General features: G+C 37.3%; 1 protein-coding gene across 1 annotated transcript in view; it reads left to right on the top strand.

The window, feature by feature from the left end:
- Positions 1 to 17,428, top strand: part of MDGA2 (MAM domain containing glycosylphosphatidylinositol anchor 2) — a 754,553-nt gene that overhangs the window by 535,055 nt on the left and 202,070 nt on the right. Inside the window, exon 10 of the mRNA XM_021004762.2 lies at positions 16,326 to 16,474. Coding sequence (XP_020860421.1) covers positions 16,326 to 16,474 — 149 coding nt within the window. The remainder of the gene's footprint in view (positions 1 to 16,325; positions 16,475 to 17,428) is intronic.

Raw genomic sequence — 17,428 nt, 5'->3', positions numbered from 1 at the left:
AATTATAGTTTCCATTCCTGACCCACAGAGATTCTTTGAGCCCCATCAATAGCCATTCTAATTAGGATTTTTTTGGGGGGGTCATGGTCAAGAGAAGGACAAAGTTCTGGCTAGGGATCGGGGCCTGTAGGGAGCCAGGAAGAAGTAGGGTCATATAATCTCTTCCTTAGCTTGCACTGCAGGGCATGGCATTCATTTTCCAATGTCTAGGCTTTTTACAATGGAAGGAGACCTAGTCAGGGTGTTGAAAATTGGAATTCGGGGGGGGGCAAGAACACTCCCCATTGCCCTTCTCCTCTACTCTCTGCAATTGATTGGCTGATCTGGGGGGAGGTATTTTATTTTAATTTTCATCTTAAATTTATCAGTAAGGGTGCTTTTATATCTAGAAGCTGCTTTCACGAGAACCAACATGTCTGTAGTTTGCCAATCTAACATGTTTCTTTTTAATTAAGTCACTGAGATCCTTTTGGAGGTCATCAGTGAGAAGGGTGTTAAAGGTGAGAAGGTTGAGAGTCTTTTTATGGTCTAGGCCAGAGCTTAAATCAAAAGTCACAAGGAAATGGTTGTAAAATTCAGAGAATGATTCACTGGGGTTTTGGCAGTAGGCTTTTTAACATTTTGTCCAATCTACAACTGGGCCTGAGATGTGGACTTATTAATTTTTTAATAGGATTTTTTCAATCTGCTACCCTGAACCATCATCTGAACACTCCAGGTAGGTCAGCCTCCCCTGAAACTACTAGGGTGTGGAATAATTGGTAAAATATCAAGGAGACCAGGTTTATAAATAGAAAGTTATCTGAAGTTTTCTAGTCAATTCTCTGGGGTCTTTATGGACCCGAGGAAACTCCTTCACTATGGCTGGAAGTTCTGCCTTGGTACAAGGCAGTTACAAGGTGCAAGGGGTTAAAAGAATAGGAGGGATTATTTAGATCCAGGTTCCTTCTTCAGTTTGAAAGGAAATTGGTGGATGGGCTCATTAGCTACTTCTCCTTGAACATACTTCACACAAGAACCAGGGAAAGAAAGGTAAATATTTTTGGCATGTGCTGGTAAGTCTCAGAGTTGTTTCAACTTAGCAATGCAATTTTGATTTTCTTGGGAGAGGACTTGGACATTATTCTGTAGAGCACAAATTTGAGTTTCACCCTCTTTTTTTTTTAAATTTCATTTCGTTGAGAGTTTCCTTAACTGATATTAGATAAGTCTCAGCTTCTTATTTGGTGGTCTCAAATAGCTACTTATTAAAAGCATCCCACTCTGGATGTTTAACCTTCTTGCCAGCATTATCAAGACATTTATTAAGGTAATTTATCCTGATTAAAAGTTCTCCATGTTAGCCAAAAATGACAATGGTCATCTTTGCTCATTTTCTGTCAGTTAGATGCCTGAAGATTTTGGGCCCATGAAGTAATGACATGTGATCCACTGCCTTCCCCTTGAGGGGGCATAATTTTGGAAGGTTTATTCCCCATGGCTATTAGGGGCCCATACCAAAGGAGAACAAGTTGCTCCTGTGAATCTAGCTGGAATACAGAAAGAGCTATAGCAACCAAACAATCATTCAACTTCAGCTAGCTAAGTATACCCAAAAGAATCAAAGGAATTATTTGGGAGCTCCAAGAGCTCTTCTTCCCTTCCTTCCATGGGCCACCAAATGTTTCTCTTGCAAGAATTAACTCAACTGAAAAAGATGGGAGTTTGGAATCTGAGGAGAAAAGCACTACTCACCAACCTGGAGATTGGAGATGGGTAGAGCACAAGGGGTCAATGCTGGTACCTAGCCACACATCCAGAGTCTCTGGTCAGTCAATTTTACCATTTTGTCTCATCAGATCCCATTGCTACCACCAAGAAAACATGGACTAGAGTTTGAAAGTCCAAATGAGACTATAACCAGGTTGAGTAGCAGCTTAGTTTATTACAAAAGAAAGTATAGACATGCATGCTGGGACTTCTCTACACTGAGTACCAAGGAGCCTGACTCTGCAAGCAAAGCCTGACATAGTTATAGGTTTCAGTGAAATTGGGAGATATATGGAGAGGAGAAGGGGCAGTCTGTTTTAAGAACCCCTAGAACATGGAAGCATGATTCTGAAAACAGTAGGACCATTTCAGTCAGTTCTCATCAGCTCTTCAGTGGGCTAGCTTAGCAGGTGCAAAGTCCAAAGTAGGACAGTAAAGTAGGATAGACATAAAGGATCACTACTATGTAAAGGCTGAGCAAGGGTTAGATCAGTTACTGATTGATCCATTCCTTCTTTAGCCCTCTTTTCATCCTAATAGGGTAACTCAAGGAAGACAGGTTACTTTTGAGTGCATATGCACAGGAATGACTCATATGCTTATAAATTTGACTCAGTTCTCCATATATTTCTCTTTATCAGAGAAATTTGTGATAATTTTTTTCATCCTCAATTCCTTACTATCTTTCATCCTTAATGTCTAATCTGTTGTCAAGGACTGTTGATTTCAACTTTGCATCACCTCTCAAAATGATTGTTTCTCTTCTCATATTGCAACTACCCTGATGCAAGCCCTATGGACTTGTATCACTAATGAATATTGATTTAAAAAAAAGTTAATAAAATCATCATAAGGAAAATATATCAATATATTCAGAAAAGAATTCATTATGAGCAAGTTGGATTCATATTAGAAATACAAAAATTAGTCAAAATTACAGAAACGATTAGCATAATTAAGCACAAGTTAGCTGTATTTTCCCTCTGGAACTTCCCTCAATTTCTAGGCTTTCTCACTCTTTCTTACCTTCTACTGTCATTATTGAGTGCCTTCTGGAAACTGTATTTTGGGAATAGCAGCAGGTCAACCATTCTTAATTCTTTTATCAACTGTGCTCTTTGGACTTTGCCTCCATCCGTTTGGACTTTGTCTCCTCCTCCCATTCACTTTTATGTTTCCTTTAATGCATTGTATTTTTTTAGTAACATGTAAGCTTCTTTTGGTTAGGAACTATCTTTCTTTTTTTGGTATTTGTATACCCAGTGTTTAACATAGTGTATACATAAAAAACACTTAATAAGTGCATATTGTCTTGCATGGTCTTGCTATGTAAAATACAAATATAACCAAAGACATGCAGCAAAAACCTGACAAAATGAAGCATTCATTTATCCAAAAAAAACCCCCCACTAAATCAGAGCAAAAAGATGTTAATCAATCAATAAACATTTATTAAGTACTTCCTATGTTCCAGACACTATAGTAAGTGCTGGGGATACAAAAAAAGTGAAGAGATAGTCCCTGCCGTCAAGGAACTCACAATCTAATGGGAGAAACAGCAAGGAAACAAATATGTGCAAATAAGCTATATACAGGATAAATATGAAATTATTAAAAGAGGGGAATCACTAGAATTAAGAGGGAATGGCAAAGATTTCCTATAGAAGATGGGATTTTAGTTTGAATTTAAAGGAGACCAGAGAAGTCAGTAAGTGAAATGAGGAGGGAGAGCATTTTAAACATTGGGAACAGCCAGAGAAAGTACCATAGCTAAGAGATTTACTTTCTTGATCACAGAACAGCAAGGAGGCCAGGGTCATTAGATCAAAGGGTATGTGACAAAGAGTAAAGTGTAAGAAAACTGAGAAGGTTGGGGGGGTGGTGTGGAGTGGCTAGGTTATGAAGGGCTTTGAATGACAAACTATTTTTTATTTGACCTTGGAGGCAATAAGGAGCCACTGGAGTTTATTGAGTAAGGAGGTGACATAGACATGCACTTTAGGAAAATCACTTTGGTAGTTGGTTAGAGGATAGATTAGAGTGGGAAAGCAGGTAGACTCACCAGCAGGTTATTGTGATAGTCCAGACGTGAGGTGATGAAAGTCTGCCCCACGGAAGTGGCAATATGAAGAGAGAAGTAGTAAATGTAACAAGAGTGAAATCAATAGGCCTTGGTAATGGAAAAGTATGAGGGATGAGAGGTGGTAAGGAGTAGAGAACAATACCTTGGTTTGGAGATTGAAGGACAGTGACATTGTCCTTGACAAAATTAGGGAAGTTAAGACTAGGAAGAGTTTATGGAGAAAGACGATGAATTTAGTTTTGGATAGGAGTAGATTAAGATGTATTCTGAACATTCAGTTTGAGACATCTGAAAGGCAGAGTGAGAGTTCTGCATTCAACTGGATAAGGAGATATGAGAATGATCAGCATAGAGATGCTAATTGAATTCAGGAAAGCTGATGAGATCAGGACAGTGCTATGTGGAACACCTACAGTTAAATAGTGTGACTTAGATGAGAATCAAGCAAATGAGAATATGAATGAGTAGGTATAGGGAGAATTAGGAAAAAATAGAATTCCAAAAATGTAGAGAGAATCAAGAAGAAGATGGGGGTCAGCAATGTCAAACAGTGCAGAGTGGTTAAGGAGAATGAAGATTGAGAAAAGAGAATTAGATTTGGCAATTTAAAGATCACTCATAGCTTTGGAGACAGAAGATGCAATGATGATCTCAGAAGTTGGACTGTAAGGGGTCAAGAAGAGAATAAGAGGAGAGAAACAGAACATCTATAAGAGATGGCCTTTTCAATTAGTTTAACCACAAAAAGCAGATGAGATAGCACATGATAACAATGATGGAAAGATCAAGTGAGGGTTTTTTGAAGATGAGGGAGAACACAGGCATGTTTGTAGGCAATGGTGAAGGAGCCAGTAGACAGGGAGAGAATAAAAATATGTGGTAGAGTAGGAATGATATAGGAGGCAATCTGCTAGATGTAAGAATGGAATGCCATCTCTTTGGTAGTTATAAAGGTTAGTCTCATTAAAGAGTAAACCCATCTCTTCATGTAAAACAGAAGTGAAGGAGGAAAAAGTGGTAGAAGGTGTATGAAATGATATGAGATAAGGAAGAAGGATGAAGATTGGAAAGGAAACTGTGCAGAAGGAGATAGAAGTCCCAATCCCTACTGACTTTCTATGTAGTCATGGAAATGACTATCAAAATGCATATTTAGAATAAAGGCTAGTATTGTTTGTAATGCAGATACCCTAGAATCACTCATTCACTTGATAAATATTTATTAAGTGCCTACTATGTTACAGATACTCTAGGGATATAAAAAGAGCAAAAGATAATCTCTATCCTTGAGGAGCTTAGAATCTAATGGAGAAGACCACATATAAACAAGTATATACAAAGCAAAATATATGCAGAGTAAAAAAGAAATAATTGACAGAAGGGAGCCACTGCAGATAAGTAGGATTGGGGAAGGCTTCTTGTATGAGGTAGGATTTTAGTTAGAGCTTAAAGGAAGCCAAGGAAGTCAGTAGTCAGAGTAGAGGTTGCAAAACATTCCATGTATGGGGGATTGCCAGAGAAAATACCCAGAGCCAAGAGTTGGAGTATCTTGTTCATGGAACAACCAGGAGGTCCATGTCACTGAATCACAGCACACATATCAGGGAGTAAGATAAAAGAAAACTGAATAGGTAGGATGAGGTTAGCTTTTAATAAGCTTTAAATGCCAAGTAGAGCGCTTTGTATTTGAACATGGAAGCAATAGGAAGCCACTGGAGTTTATTGAGTAGGGGTGTGTGTGTGTGTGTGTGTGATATAATCGGACCTCACTTTAGGAAAATCACTTTATTGGCTGAATGGACGATGGATTGGAGTAGGGGGAGACTTGAGGCAGGCAGACCCACCAGTGGGCTATTACAGTAATCTGGATGTTAGGTGATGAGAGCCTATACTAAAGTTGTGGCAGTGTCAGGAGAGAAGTTGCAAAGATGAAATCAACAGGTCTTTGCAACAGCAATAAAAACATTGGGGTGAGAGGCAGTGAGGAATGCAGGATGACCCCTAGATTGTGAGTCTGATGAACTGAGAAGATGGTGTTGCCCTCAATATTACTAAGGAAGGTGGTAAAAAGATGAATTCAATTTTTAATTTAAGATGTGTATTGGATATCCAATTCTATATGTCTGAAAGGCAGTTGGAGATGTGAAATTGGAGGTCAGCAGAGAATTTAGAGAAGGATAAATAGATTTGAGAATTATCAGGACCAAGTGAAATAGTATAGAAGGAGAAGAGAAAAGTGCTGGACACCTATAGTTAGAGGGCATCCTCATGCTGGAAGAGGATCTAGTAAAGGAGACAGAGAAAAAAGATAAGTTAGTAGGAGAAAGAGGACAGAATGTTGACCTGGAGAGAAGAGAATGTTAAGAAGAGAGTGATTAAAAGCCATTCCCTAATTGATAAATGGTCAAAGGATATGAACAGACAGTTCTCAGATGAAGAAATTAAAGCCATCTATAGTCATATGAAAAAATGCTCTAAATCGTTATTGATTAGAGAAATGCAAATCAAAACAACTCTGAGGTACCACATCACACCTATCAGATTGGCCAACATGACAAAACAGGAAAATGATAAATGTTGGAGAAGATGTGGGAAAATTGGAACACTAATACATTGTTGGTGGAGTTGTGAAATGATCCAACCATTTTGGAGAACAATTTGGAACTATGCCCAAAGGGCTACAAAAATGTGCATACCCTTTGATCCAGCAATAGCACTTCTAGGGCTATATCCCAAAGAGATCAAACAAATGGGAAAAGGACCCACATGTACAAAAATATTCATAGCAGCTCTTTTTGTGGTGGCAAAGAATTGGAAATTGAGAGGATGCCCATCAATTGGGGAATGGCTGAGCAAGTTGTGGTATATGAATGTAATGGAATACTGTTGTGATGAACAGGCTGACTTCAAAAAAACCTGAGAAGACTTATATGGTCTGATGCTGAGTGAAGTGAGCAGAACCAAGAGGACGTTGTACACAATAGCAGCCATGTTATGCAATGACTAAGAATGTTAAACTGAACCCTTTTCAGCATTACAAGGATCTAAGACATCTCCAGAGACCTCAGGATGGAAAATGCTGTCCACATCCAAAGAAACAACTATGGAAGTCGAATCGCTCATCTTATTTTTACCTTCTGTTGAGTTTTGTTTCATCTTTCTGATGGTTCCTCCTATTGGTTTTAATTTTTACTTACAACTTCACTAATGTGAAAATATGTTTAATAGGAATGTATATGTAAAGCCTATATCAGATTGTGTGCCATCTTGGGGAGGGGGGGGGAGGAAGGGAGAAAAATTTTCAACTCAAAAGCATATGGAAGTGATTGTTGATAAATCAAACTAAATTAATAAAATTTAAGAAATTTAAAAAAAGAAGAGAGTGATAAACTGTGAAGGAGAGGTCAAGGAAAATGAATATTGAAAAAAGGCCATTGGATTTGGCAAGTAAGCAACAATTAGTAACTTTGGAGAAAAATTGGAAGTCTGGTTGTAAGGGGTTAAGAAGAGAATGAGAGAAAAGAATGTGGTTATTGTAGATGGTCTTTTTGAGTTTAGCTACAAGGGCAGAAGAGATATAGGGTGATTGTTAGCAAGGAGAAAAGGATAATAAAGATGAGAGATGAAATGTCTTATGTGAGGAATAGAAAGATCATTTTGTGTGGATTGTAGAAGGGTGACAATGTATAATAAGGCTGAAAAGGTAATATCATAAGAAGAATTTGATTTCTATTTATTAATCTTTATTATTTCAGACTTAAGACTGTGACTCCTATTTAGGAGACTATTTGGCTGGCTGTACCCTGTCCTGTGAGATGTTAAAATTTAGTTAAGATCCTCAGATTTTCCTGAGATAGGAAGCCATAAGTGAGGTCAGGCTTTCCAAAGTGATTTGACTTGAAATTTGTGGAAGGATCCTAACTAGCTCCCACCCTGTGGTTATCTATCCTATCTCAATTAGCCCATTGTAAACTCAATCTCACAAGTGTAGCCTTGAAAAATAATTCCTTTATGTTTATCTCTAAAACTTTGTTTCTTCTTTCCCTGGTTAATGTGTAAGATTATGTCTCCCTTGTGAAAGCTGTAAAACAAAAATTATTTCTCTGTCTCTGATATAACTGAAAACTCTCTCTTTTTTCCTCTCTCTAACTCCTCCACTTTATTTCTACCTACTACCTTACCCTCCTCTTACTTAACCTACCCACTATCCAGCAATTCCTCCCTTATCCTCCTGTTCCAATAAATCTAAACCCTCTTCTATATCCCCCTTTTAACCTATTCCCACACCCTCCCCTCTAAAGATCTCTCTTTTATTCTCTCCCTCTTCCTATCCCCTTAGAATTTTTTTTCTAAATTTAGATGACATTTATACTCTTCTGCATGTATATGTATTTTCCTGTATTAAATCCATTCCTGATGGGAGGTTTCCAGAACTAACAGCCCCCTCCCACATCTAATTCCTCTGTATTGGCTCTTTCTCTTGCACCTCCTTTGTAAAAGATAATTACTCTTTTACCTGTACTCAGATCTACCCCAATCTTCCTCATAAATTACATCATTGCTAGTAACAATCTTAGACATAGGTTTTACATTTTTAATACACAAAAGGTAAACATTGTCTACTTATTTAGTCCATTGTAATTGGTCATTGGTATGTACCTTATATTTCTCTTGGCTCTTGTATGTTAAATCTTCTGTTGAGTTCAGGGTTTTGGTTTTTTGTTTGTTTGTTTTAGGCAATTGGGGTTAAGTGACTTGCCCAGGGTCACACAGCTAGTAAGTGTCAAGTGCTTGGTCTGAGACTGGATTTGAACTCAGGTCCTCCTGACTTCAGGGCTGGTGCTCTATTCACTGGGCCACCTCACTGCCCCTGTTTGTTTGTTTTTTAACAAAGACATGAAGGTCTAACAATAGATCAAATTTCCATTTTTTTAAACTCAGATTTATGCTTAGTTTTGCTGGGTATGATATTTTCAGCCAGAAGCCCAGTTCTTTTACTCTTTGATTATATAGTGTTCAACAATCTGTAATCTTTTAGTGTCACCACTGCTAGGTCTTTTGTGATTCTACTTGTGGTACCATGAAATGTAAATTGTTTTTTTTTTTCTTCTTGTTTGTAATATTTTGTCCTTGATCTGGGGGTTTCAGAATTTTGCTATAATATTCCTGTGAGTTTTCCTCATAGGATCACTTTCAGGTGATGGTAATTTTTTTAATGGAGGATAAAGGAGGGATCTTTAGAGGGGAGAGTGTGAGAATAGGTTAAAAGAGGTATATAGAAGGGGGTTTAGATTTATTGGAATGGGAGGATAAGGCAGGGATTGCTGGAGTAGGGTAGGTTAAGTAAAAGGAAGGTAAGGTAGCAAGCAGAAGTAAAATAGAGGAGTCAGGAGAGAAGAAAAAAAGAAATATACACAAATATAAACTGGTGGATTTTTCTATTTCTACTTTTTATATGCAATCATCTTTTTTAATACAATATGTTATGGAAATGCTTGTTTTATTCCATAATTTTAAAATTAAATAAATAATTTTTAAAAATCTTATGTTTATGGGCCTTCATAACCTGGGCCCTTTTTACCTTTACGGTCTTTTTACACCCTATTTCCTTTTGTATACTCTGAGATCCAGTGACAATGATTTCCTTTTTGTTCCTCCCACACAACACCCCACCTCCCAAAACCTAGTCTTTTCACTGATGGTACCTTATGCCTCTTCTCTTCCTTCTCATATTTGTCTCCTAGCTTCTCTAGCTGCCTTCCAGTCTCAGCTAGAGTTCTACCTTCTGCAAGAAGCCTTTCCCTATCCCTCTTAATTCTGATATCTTTTCTCTGAGACTACCCTTGATTTGTCCTGTATATAGCTTATTTGTATTCTGTCTCCCCCATTAGACTGTGAGCTACTTGAGTACAGGGACTCTTTTTTGTTTTGCTTTGTATCCCTAGCATTTAGCACAGTGCTTTGTATACAGTTGGTGACTGATAAATGCTGCTTGACTGACTGCTAGCACATCACATAGGGGCTGGTGCTGTATTTCTTCTGCCATGGTATGTCAGTCCTGGCTGGCTGGCCACACTCCAGGCCAGTCCTTTCATAAATACAGTTAATATTAGGAGTTCCTTTTGTTTCTAAATGGCACATACATGGCCTTGGTGTAGGTGAATGATCTTGAGTCTCCTTTTGAGTGGTTGCCTTCACAAGCCAGTGGCTTGTTTCAAATAAATCAATTATAAATTCTAAAGAGTTTGTTATCAAGTTTGTACTTTATCCAGATGTTCTTGGTTTGCTTTTTTAATTTTTTTTTAAGATTCATTAACTTATTTATTCTTAGTTTTCAACACTCACTTCCACAAGAGTTTGAGTTCCAAATTTTCTCCCCCATCTCATCCCTTCCCAAACCCCAAGACGGCCTGCATTCTGAAAACCTTTTCCCCTAATCTGTCCTCCCTTCTATCTGCCCCCCCACCTTCTCTTATCCCCTTCTTCTTCTATTTTCCTATAGGGCAGGATATATTTCTATACCTCATTAACTGTATATCTTATTTCCCAGTTGTATGTGAAAACAATTTTTTAACATTTGTTTTTAAAACTTGGGATCACAAATTTTCTCCCTCCCTTCCTCCCCACCCACCCTCATTGAGAAGGCAAGCAACTAGATACAGGTTATATTTGTGTAGTCATGCAAAACACTTCCATAGTAGTCATGCTGTGGAAAACTGTTTCCCTTTATCCTATCCCACCCCCCATTTATTCTGTTCTCTCTTTTGACCCTGTAGCTTCTCAGAAATGTTTGCTTCTTATTACTCCCTCCCCCAGTCTGCCCTCCCCTCTATCATCCCCTCTTCTCCCCTTTCCCCTATTTTCCTGAAGGGTAAGATAGCTTTCCACACCCAATTGAATGTGTGTGTTATTCCCTCCTTAAGCCAAATCCAATGAGAATAACATTCACTTATTCCCTCTCACCTTCCCCCACTTCCCTTCCACTGTAAAAAAACTTTTTTTGTCTGTTTTATGTGAGATAATTTACCCCATTCTACCTCTCCCTTTCTCCTTCTCCAGTATAATCTCTCTCACCCTTAATTTTATTCTCCAGATATCACTCATTCATCTTCAACTCACCCTGTGCCCTCTATATCTATCTCTACATATAATTTTTTCCCCCTCCAATACCCTAATGCTAATAAAGGTCTCATGAGTTACAAATATCATCTTTCCATGTAGAAATGTAAACAATTCAACCTTAATAAGTCCCTTATGATTTCTCTTTCCTCTCTGCATCTTCATGCTTCTCTTGAGTCTAATATTTGAAAGTCAAATTTTGTATTCAGCTCTGGTCTTTTTTTCAAGAGTGCTTGAAAATCCTCTATTTCACCAAATTTCCATTTTTTCCTCTGAAGGATTATACTCAGTTTTTCTAGGTACGTGATTCTTGGCTGTAATCCTATCTCCTTTGCCCTCTGGAATATCATATTCCAAGCCCTCCAATCCCTTAATGTAGAAGCTGCTAAATCTTGTGTTTTCCTGATTCTGTTTCCACAATACTTGAATTGTTTCTTTCTGGCTGCTTGCAATATTTTCTCCTTGACCTGGGAACTCTGGAATTTGGCTACATATTCCTAGGAGTTTTCCTTTGGGGATCTCTTTCAGGAGGTGATCATGGATTCTTTCCATTTCTTTTGCCCTCTGGTTCTAAAATATCAGGGCAGTTTTCCTTGATAATTTCTTGAAAGATGATGTCTAGGTTCTTTTTTTGATCATGGCTTTCAGATAGTCCAATAATTTTTAAATTCTCTCTCCAGGATCTATTTTCCAGGTCAGTTGTTTTTCAGTGAGATATTTCACATTTGTTTCTATTTTTTTTATTCTTTTTTTTGTTTTACAATGTCTTGATTTCTCATAAAGTCACTAGCTTCCATTTGCTCCATTCTAATTTTTAAGGAAATATTTTCTTCAGTGAGCTTTTGGACTTCCTTTTCCGTTTGTCCAATTTTGCTTTTTAAGGCATTCTTCTCCTCATTGGCTTTTTGGATCTCTTTTGCCATTTGGGTTAGCTATTTTTTAAGGTGTTATTTTCTTCAGTATTTTTTGGGGTCTCCTTTAGCAAGTTGTTCACTTGTTTTTCATGATTTTCTTGCATCAGTCTCTTTCCTTTCCCCGGCTTTCCCCTTCTTCCCTTACTTGCTTCTTAAAATCCTTTTTGAGCTCTTCCATGGCCTGGGACTGATTCGTATTTTTCTTGGCAGCTTTGGGTGTAGGACCTTTGACTTTGTTGTCTTCTCGTTGAATGTTTTGATCTTCTTTGTCACCAAAGTAAGATTCCACGGTCTGAATTTTTTTGCACTGTTTGCTCATGCTCCCAGCCAATTATTTGAGTTTTAAACTCTTTGTTAAGGTAGGGGTCTGATTCCAGTGAGGAGAATGTACTATCCAAAGCTTCAGGAGGGTTTATGCAGCTCTTTTTAGATATACTTCTACAGACCTGTAAGTTTTCAGTTCTTCCAAGGTGGAGTGATCAAGGGCAAGTTGTTTACTCCTTTCCTGTCCTGTGCTCTGGTGTATGAGTGATCTCAAGCACTATTTTCTGCCTTGGGACTATGAGGACGATTTCCTCTCTACCATCACCATAACTCCACCACACCAAAACTCTTCCTCACCCCAGGACTGGGAACCAGGTGCAAACATTTGCAAAGCAAGAGAATCCTGCCTCAGTACCAGCAAAGAGATCCCTACAATCCCCCTCTGATCAGCCACTCCATCCCCCCATATTTTGTGAGCTACGAGCTCCAGAAGCAGATGCCACACTGGAGCTGCACCAGGACTGGGGCTGGACTATGCTCCTCTCTCACTCAGGTCTCACCGATCTTTCTAAGTTGACCTTCTAAGTTGTCTTTGCCATTTGTGGGTTAAAATGTCTGGAAACTGCTACAGCTGCTAGTGATTCAATGTCCCCTTAAACCTGCTCCAGGTTTGCTGAGGTCCTAGCTTTGCCTGTGTGGCCCATGCTGACCTAAGCTCCACTCCCAGTCTGGCGCAAGAGACCTTTCCCATCAACCATCCAGGTTGTCTTGGGCTGGAAATTTGTTTCACTTTTTCTTTTTGTGGGTTCTGCTACTCTAGAATTTGTTTAGAGCCATTTTTTGCAGGTATTTGGAGTGGTTTGGGGGACAGCTCAAGCAAGTCACTGCTTTTACACCAACATCCTGGCTCTGCCTCCCAGGACTTGTTTTCTATAGTCAGTTTTTGCCCTTCCTTTTCCAAACTGTTGACTCCCTCTTGCATAACTCTCATTTTTTCCCACTTTTTCTTCTAAAATCCTTCCTCAGCTCATGCAATAAAGCTTTTTCTGAGATCAGTTCATGTTCTCTTCTGAGGTTTCAGATGTGGGTATATTGACAATGTTTTCCTCTTTCAAATTTGTGTTTTGATCTTACCTGTCCGCGTAGTAACAATTGGTGGTCATTGTTGATTTCTGCTTTTTGCTTATGTGGTTTGCCAATTTCCTGGCTTTTTAAGTTGAGTTTTCCTGCTGGATCATAAGGGGCACTGACCTAAGCTCCTTGTGCTGGGGGCCAGCAATCTGATTACTCGCTTTGTATGCTGGGGACTCAAATGTTAAAAGCTGGAGGCTGTAGGGGTCTGGTAGCTTACCAGTTGCTGAGCTGGAATCAGTAACACTGCAGTTCTAGGGGTGAAGGTAGGGGGTCTGGCCCCTGGAGGAAACCTGCTCACCCTGACTTTTTTGAAGCACTTGAATGTTAGGTTGCTCAAGAATGTTTGCCAGACTGGAGCTGTAACTCTTAAATATTCTTCCTGGTGTTGTGCTTCCCAGAGTTGAGCTGAGGCACCAGGTGATTTAGCTGCTAGGGAATGCCATTGCACACGGTGGTTTCCGAGCTGGTGTCTACATGTTCCCTGCCTGTACTAAGGCACTCTGGGGGTCCTTGGTGTTAGCACCTGCATGCTCTGACACCCTGACACTCAGGATATTCCCCCTGGTATGATGAGGTGGGGCTTGCCACTGGCTTGCTGGGATACCTTCCATCCTTTACTGCTCCTCCTCCCCCAGAGTGAGAGGGGCCTTTCCCATTAATTCCCTCAAGCTTCCTGATCTACAAGACTAGTGCACCCTATCTTTCTACTGGCTTAGCTCTACTAGGGGTTTTCTTGGGGTGATATTTTCTGGACTTTTTTTTATCATTCCTTTATCTGGTAATTTGGGTTTTCCTCTCATTTTATGAAATTAGTGAACAATTTTTAAAAAAAATTATTATTGACTAAATTATTTTCCTTCAATTTCATTTATCTCTTTGATTTTCAAGATTATCATTTTTTGCTCTTATTGAAGAATTTTTTTATTGTTTTACTAGGATTTTAGTTATTTGGCAGACTAATTGATATACACATACATATATACATGTATTCTCTTTGATTTATAATTTATATTTAAAATTATTTAGAGTTATACATTCATCCCAAAGAACCAAAGAAATATGTGATCTAACTTCATTATTGTCATTTTCTTTCATAAAATGATTTATTCTTTAGGATACAGAGACAACTAACAGAAATACATAGGGCCAAATATCCTCCCCAATTATTGTATTCAAGGAAAATAATAGTTCTCAAAAGAATTATATATTATTAACAACCATATGTAAGAATGCTCTAATTTATTAATAATAAGATTAATGCAAGTCACATCTAACAAACTGGCAAAAATGACAGAACATGGAAAATCTCAGTAACAGTGAGGTTGTGGAAAAGCAAACACTCTAATGAATTGTTAGTGGAGTCATAATTAGTCTAGACTCTAAACAGTCTGGAAAGCAATTTGAAATCATGCAAAAGGAATGGTCAAAATGTGTAAACCCTTTGACCCAGAAATTATATGGTTAGGCATATACCCGAAAAGTTCAATGACAGAAAGGTAGCCCCCATAATTCACCAGAATGTTTATAGCAGCAGTCTTCTTCATAAAAAAAAAACCCAGCCCTATAAACTATAAACAAAGTAAATGCTCATTGACTGGGCAATGGCCAAAAAATTATGGCTCATGAATGAAATGGAATATTATTGTGTGATAAAATATAATTAATACAGAAATCATGGAATGGTTTTTATGGGCAGATGCAAAGTAAATAGAACTGGGAAACAATATAAATAATGACTTTAGTGATATAAACAGAATGAAGAACAACAACAAAATAATTAGATCTTAATACTTTGAATTCATAATGACCAGGTCTGAAACCAAAGAAGAAATGTAAGGAGACAACTTATCCATTTGTTTGCAGAGGTAGACCATAGGTGTAGAACATTGTAATTTTACTGGAAATTCTGTTTTTCTCTTTTTAAGTACTTTATTATGAGATATGCTACTCAGGGACAGAAGGAAGAAAGCAGTGAACAAGAAATTTAGATTTTTTTTAAACAAAAGATATCAACAAAAGCAAATTAAATAGAATCATATGTTACTGAAAAAGGTTATGATATTCTGTCCAACATTACTTATAGTAATCCATGTTAATTCAAATAATTTTTGATTGAAACATTATCTTTGCCTCAGTTAGTAACATTTAAAGGTGTCCATTAAATCATATCATATCAAAGTTTTCAATTATATTTCTTTTTTGAGATTCAGAATTTCTATTTTTATTTTTGTAAGAACTTTATGATTTCTTGTTTTCTAGGTTCCCCTCCCACACACATGCTTACTTCACTGATCTGTTTTGCTAATAAAAGTATTTAAAGATAAATTTTCCCATAAGGATTGTTTTGGCTGTCTCCCCAAAGTATATTGTTTTATCTCAATGATTTGTTATTGGGATTAAATTATTTAATCTCTATTTGAATTTCAATCCTTTCTTTAAAAATATTTTTCAGTATAATTTTATTGCATTGTATTCAATAGGGGGTATATTTAATATTCCTTTTTATGCATTTTTCCTCACTTTTTATGTCCTATTACAGTCTTTTCACTGATATTGTGAAGCCTATCAAAAACCTACACTTACGATGTTAGAAGGAAGATGAACCAGGAAGACACACAGATAAATAAGGGACAGAGAGGTGGGAAGATAAAAAAAAAGTGATGGAGGTTAAGTGAGCAGAGAATTAAAATGGGAAAGGAGGTCCTCAAATGTCCAGGAGAATGAGAACTGGATAGGAATACAACTTATACTTAATGGTAGTTGTTTCATTCAGTCACTTTTCAGTTGTGTCTGATTCTTTGTGACCCTATTTTGAATTTTCTTGGCAAAGATGCTAGTGTGGTTTTCCATTGCCTTCTCTAGTTTATTTAACAAATGAGAAAACTGAGGCTAAGATGGTTAGGTGACTTTCCCAGGGTCACACAGCTAGTAAGAATCTGAGTTGTAGATTTAATATCAGGTCTTCCTGATTCCTGGCCTAGAACTCTATCCACCATGCCACTTAATTCCTTTAAACTGTGCACTTTTATCATTCGAACCTAATGCATTTTTCTTTACTTTAGGCAAGGCCTATGCTCCTGAATTCTATTATGACACCTATAATCCTGTGTGGCAAAATAGACATCGAGTATATTCCTATAGTCTTCAATGGACTCAAATGAATCCTGATGCAGTGGACCGTATTGTTGCATATCGCTTGGGTATAAGGCAGGTGAGAAAATTAGTTGAAATTCATTTGTGATGTTTATTTTTTTATTTCCCTACAAGATTCTTTTATAATTACTTTTCTATTCATGTTCATACATGTTACAAATGCATTGTTAGTCATGAAGTACTTGGAAATCTTGAGAACTAATTATGTATTTTGTAATTTGGCAATCAATAGATTAAAGATTTAGCCCTCTGGGTTTTATGAGAAACTTCATCTCTATATAAAAAAGAAGAATAACATGATATTTGTTGGAAATAAAATTTATTTCAAATGTGTTACCTATACAAAATATTCTTATTTCTTACAATTTCTTACAATTTTTGATTCCATAGAGTTCAAATTTTGGAGTATTTTTAAAATCTAGTTACTAATTCATATACATAAATAGTTTTAGAAAATAAGCTATAAAAGTTTGATTTTAGTGTATTTGTCTACCTATTTGTAGCTACTTCCACTAACAAAATCACCCGTTTTCCAAAATTCAAGTTTCATTCTACTTAAAAAGATCTCATCTTGACTTTAACTCCAAACTTCCTGATCAGTGTTCCAAAATCATAGAACCTTCAAGTTGTAAGTAGTCTTAAAGATCATGTAACTCTGCCTTATAGAGGGAATACTTGTTACAGTAACCCTGATAGATGTTCATTCAGTCTCTGACTGAATATTCTAGTGACAGGAAATAACACTCTATTTTTCCTAGATAGAATTGTAAAAAAAATTTGGAATTATGTGGAGGCAAAACTTAAATGCATCTATCTGTTGTCCTCCTGGATCAATGGAGATTGCCTACTCCTTTTTTCCCATATGACAACACTTGAATAATTTTTCAGAGGCCTTTTTCTTTAGAGCTGCAAGATCTAGATCATTTCATCCAATACCCCATATTATCTGAGGCCTAGATAAAGGAAATCATTTGCTTAAATTAAAAAAAAAAACTAACAGAACAAGTATCTA

This window comes from Phascolarctos cinereus, unplaced genomic scaffold (genome assembly GCF_003287225.1).
Source record: "Phascolarctos cinereus isolate Bilbo 61053 unplaced genomic scaffold, phaCin_HiC Scaffold_3;HRSCAF=262, whole genome shotgun sequence".
Lineage (NCBI taxonomy): Eukaryota > Metazoa > Chordata > Mammalia > Diprotodontia > Phascolarctidae > Phascolarctos > Phascolarctos cinereus.
This window is presented reverse-complemented; position numbering and strand designations above follow the sequence as displayed.